Below are 4,450 nucleotides of genomic sequence, written 5' to 3'. Positions count from 1 at the left end.
CCGGGGCTCGTGGCCCCCCCCCGCCCCTGAGCGGGGCTGCCAGCGCTCTGTGCCAGGGAGAGGGGTGCAGGGGCTCAGCCACAGCCCAGCCAGCTATGCTTACAAAGATGGAAAGGACAGGATGCTTCCCAGAAGGGAGAGAGGACAGAGCAGGAGGAGGAAAAGGATGAATGCTACAACTAAATTCAGAGAAGGGATGAAGGCACCAGCAATGCAGGTGGCAGCAGGGAGCATGACAGCACTGGTGGCTGCCCAGGGGGCAGGGGAGGGCTGACAGGGCTGGCACCTCTACCTTGTTTGGGCTGAAGACAGAGTGGACACAGTGCAGCATCTCTTTTGTGTCTTCTCCTTGGGGGTCCCCACAGATAACAACCTGTCCAGGGAGAGCACGAGTGGCAGGAGAGAAGAAGCAGAGAGCTGTGATCATGACCCACACCGCTGGCAGATCCCTCCCTGCAGCACAGGAGCCCCAGCCCATACCTGTTTGAGGGTGCAATGGAAGACAGCGGTGGCTCGGGCCATCTCTGGCAGGGCTATCGGGATCTTCCGCAGCCTCTCTGAGAAGGCAGCCAAGATCTGCCCAGCTTTTTCCACCCATTCCGTATGGCCAGAGTAACAAGCTGCTCGGAGCAGGTTTGTGACAGCGACAGAGTTGGGGGTGGGCTCAGCTCCGTCTTGGTCTGCAGGGGACAACAGCTCCTCCATCAGCCCAAAGCTGAGGCACCGCCCTTCCCTCCCCAAGCTGCCCCACACCTCAACCCGTGCAGAGCATGGCCACGTCCCCCAGCTCACCATCCTTCAGGCGCAGGAGCAGAGAGGGATCGCCAGCCTCGCTGGAAAAATACGCAAAGCCTTTGGGGTCCCAGAAAAGCTTGTCTTGCATGTGCTGGAGCTGCAGGGCCCACTCCAGCCAGTCCTGCTCCAATGAGGCTTCATACAGGTCAAAGAGAGCCTGGATGACGAAGACATAATCCTCCAGGAAGCCCTGGATGGGCACGGCGCTGCAGGGGCACATGGGGAAGGAGCATCAGGGTCTTTACACTGGCCAGGTGGGAAATGTTCTCCAAGCCAAAGCCTCACCTACTGGTCTCTGCCACCCCAGCACTCAGAGCTCAGTCCAAGAGAAGCAGTGGCGGTGCCAAGCCATCACTCGGCTCTGCCCTGGGTTTCTGTATAGCAGGGGAGGGCAGGAGGAGGCTCCTGCCATCTTGGAAGATGAGGAATGGAAAAGAATTCGACCTTAATTCTTCCTCACCGGCGGGGGGCACTAACCCATCCCAAACTGCACCCAGGCTGTTTTGTGAAAAGCAAACAGCTTCCCTCCCCACCAACTTCAGTCCTGCCTGGAGGAGAGGAGGATGGGGACTGTGGGGGGCCTGGGCAGCACCTGCAGGGTGACCAGAGGGGCTGCAGATCCTCTCGGCATCGCTGCTCACCTCTGCTCCACCGTGTTGTCCTTCCCCCGGTAGCAGCTCCGCAGCAATCTCCCGGTGGCCGGGTCGAAAAGGTGTTTCCGCAGGAAGGCGGCTGCCTGCACGGCCCGGCTCACGTACTCCTGCTCCGCCAGGGCTGCCCCAGCCTGGGCAAAGCCCGAGATCATGAGCCCTGCATGGGCACAGGCATGGGGACAGGCTCAGGGAGGGCACAAGGAACTGGCAGGGGTGTCACTGTCTTCCATTTAAAGGATGATCAGCATGAAGCTCATCTAGGCAGGTCAGGGCTCAGTTATCAGCTCTTCCACTCGGCTCAAACCAGTAAGGAAGTCACTTACCGTCACCAAAGAGAAGGGCAGAGTGCTACATGGCCAGCAAGAGCTCAGCCTTCACTTGTGGGCAGAAGAGAGTATCAGGGCATGGTAAAACTCCAGCTCAAGCCAGCCCCATACCCATCTCCCCAGGCAGTGCCTGGGCTCCTGCAGTTATTACCTGCTGCAGGACACCCAGACAGACACAGAGCTGTGGTTCCCCCACTAAAGCAGCACTGGAGACGGGTCCGGATCCTGAATCTCCAGCTCAGTCCCAGAACCCATCCAGGGGAAGAGTTCTGCTGCTCTCTGCTGGCAACAGCAGAGGAAAAGAAAGCCAAAGCAACAACCCGATGCTCAGCAACCCCCACTGCTCGCAGCTATAGGGCTGCTTCCCCCCAGAGCTCTCACAGCCCCAGATCCCAGCCCACCCACCACCTCGGTGCAGGGTACCTAGTCCCTGCAAAACTCGTTGCTACAAGCGCCCCAAAACGTGCTGAGCCCAGGCAGTCAGAGATGGGTCCAGCCAAGGCAGCCCCAGGGCTGAGCCACCCCTCACCGTTCCACGCCGCCAACATCTTGGTGTCCAAGTGTGGCCGTGGCCGCTGTGCCCGGGCTGTGGACAACCTCTGCCGAGCCTCCCGCAGCAAAACATCCACCTGCTCCAGCTCCAGTCTGAACTGGGCCGCCGTCAGCTCCGGGGAGCACCGGACAATGAGGACATTCTTGCCCTTCAGCTCCTGATGTGGGTCCTGTAAGGAGAGTCCTGTTCTACCAGTGCTGAGGAGGCACCAGACCCCGCGTGCTTTGGGGATGCTCTGCCATCCTCACACACCCAGGGATGCTGGGACCTCACTGATGCTCCCAACAACGGGCAGATTTTTGTTTTCCCTCACCTTCATAGGGCTGACGTTGCCAGCCTCCTTCACCCCATAGTGGTGCATGAAGACATCTCCCAAGGTCGTTCCCTCTGTGGCCCCCTCCACAGGGTCAGGAAGCAGAGCCCGGATTTCCTCAGCTGCCCACACACAGAAAGCTCCTTCTCGCTTTTGTTCGGATGCAGTGGTTGGGTAGGAATCAGCATCTTCCGCACTGTAGAAACCTCCAGCCTGGGGAAAAAAGAAACAGAGACCCTCCAGCTACTGGGACTGCACCTTCAGCCCATTTCCCATCACTGCCAGGCTGGCAGTCGGGCCAGCGCACCACGGCAGTGCCTCAGACTGAGCTCAGCTGGGAAGGGAGGGAGGGAAAAGCATCCTTGACTCACATCCCAGGGCAGGGTAAGCAGTTCCCCTTGGTCCAGCTCAGGGAACAACCTACCTGGTCACTAAGATCCCGCGAGACATAGAGTAGAATGTCTCGGGTGACATCAGCAAAGAATTTATCACCAGAGATCTGTAGGAGGCACGAGGTGGATGTCAGTGTTACAAGGGGCAGGGAGGAGGCAAGACACAATGAAATATAACAAGAGATTCAGCTTTAAAGAGCTGCCAAAGAGAGGAAACACATTTGAAAGTCCATGGATTTTAAATGTGGGATGAATTCTCAGAGCAAAGTGTCTGACAGAAATCTGTGGGCACTGGAGAGTAGCCCTGGAGTTACATCAGCGTCAGAGGCAGCAGCGTGTGTTTGATGACTTGTAGAGACCAGCTAGAAGGCTGATCCCTCCCCTATCATGCTCAAAACCCTGGGGCCACACCGTCACGGATTTGTGCAGCTGGGTGAACACCAGCAGATGAAGTGGATGATGGAATCGCTGTGTCCACGGGATGCGCCACATCTTTGAAGCTGCTCCCCAAACCAAGACAGCCCTCCCCAAGGCAGCAGTGAGCCCTCTCACAGAGGGATGACACAGCCGTACCTGAAACGCTCTGCTGTACGTGGCTGCCAGCTGCCCCTGGTCATACAGCATCTTCTCAAAGTGAGGGACATGCCAGTGCTGGTCGGTGGAGTAGCGGTGAAACCCCTGCAAAGACCAAGTGGACATGTCTCCATCCCACGACTCCACCCCACGTCTCCTGGGCATGCCAGGGATTTACCACCGATGCCTTCCTCCTACCTGACTGATGTGGTCATGGATGCCCCCATGGGCCATCATCCTAAGGGTATGCAGAGCCATCTGCAGTGCCCGGGCACCTTCTGGAGTTGTTTGGTGCAGGGCCCAGTACGTGAAGAGGAAATTCAAATTCACTGGAATACAGGGAGAAAGTGGGACGCTGTGGGGTGGGCTCTGCCTGTCCCGTGGCAGGGCTCAGCATCGGAGGCCAGACTGACCTGGTGTGGGGAACTTGGGAGATTCAGAAAAGCCACCGTACTCCTCATCATAGGAGTTGGAGAGCTGCTGAAAACAAGTGTCCATCACCTCTTTGGATGGTGGCGGTGACTCCTGGCCCTGCACACAGATCTCGGAGCTGCGCAGCAATGCTTCCAGGATCTTCTGGCTGCTCTCCAACAGGGCCTCTTTGTTCTCCTTCCACTAAGATGCACAGTGAGAAAGTCAGTTTCTTCATTTTTTGTCTCGTTCTGTTTCCTGCACTGCACCAGCCCAAACCGCACCTCCAGTTCTTGGTTCTCCCTCCCCAGATCAGTCCCAATCCAACTCTAATCCAGCCAAAGCTCTGACATGTTCTCACAGCTATCTCTTAACTCAGTCACCCATGAAGCCCAGAAAAATTTCCCTGTGGTTCCTTTGCTTGAGCACTGCCT

At 57.5% G+C, this 4,450-nt stretch overlaps 1 protein-coding gene across 1 annotated transcript in view; it reads right to left on the bottom strand.

The window, feature by feature from the left end:
- The window catches only part of SPATA20 (spermatogenesis associated 20), a 9,416-nt gene that overhangs the window by 3,417 nt on the left and 1,549 nt on the right, over positions 1-4,450 (bottom strand). Inside the window, 10 exon segments of the mRNA XM_009877313.1 lie at positions 293-373; positions 481-680; positions 793-1,001; positions 1,437-1,605; positions 2,304-2,496; positions 2,641-2,853; positions 3,065-3,139; positions 3,606-3,710; positions 3,804-3,934; positions 4,019-4,232. Coding sequence (XP_009875615.1) covers positions 293-373; positions 481-680; positions 793-1,001; positions 1,437-1,605; positions 2,304-2,496; positions 2,641-2,853; positions 3,065-3,139; positions 3,606-3,710; positions 3,804-3,934; positions 4,019-4,232 — 1,590 coding nt within the window.

This window comes from Apaloderma vittatum, unplaced genomic scaffold, assembly GCF_000703405.1.
Source record: "Apaloderma vittatum isolate BGI_N311 unplaced genomic scaffold, ASM70340v1 scaffold25179, whole genome shotgun sequence".
In the NCBI taxonomy this organism is placed as follows: Eukaryota; Metazoa; Chordata; class Aves; order Trogoniformes; family Trogonidae; genus Apaloderma; species Apaloderma vittatum.
The sequence above is the reverse complement of the archived record's forward strand: the minus strand, read 5'-3'. Positions and strand labels throughout refer to the sequence as shown.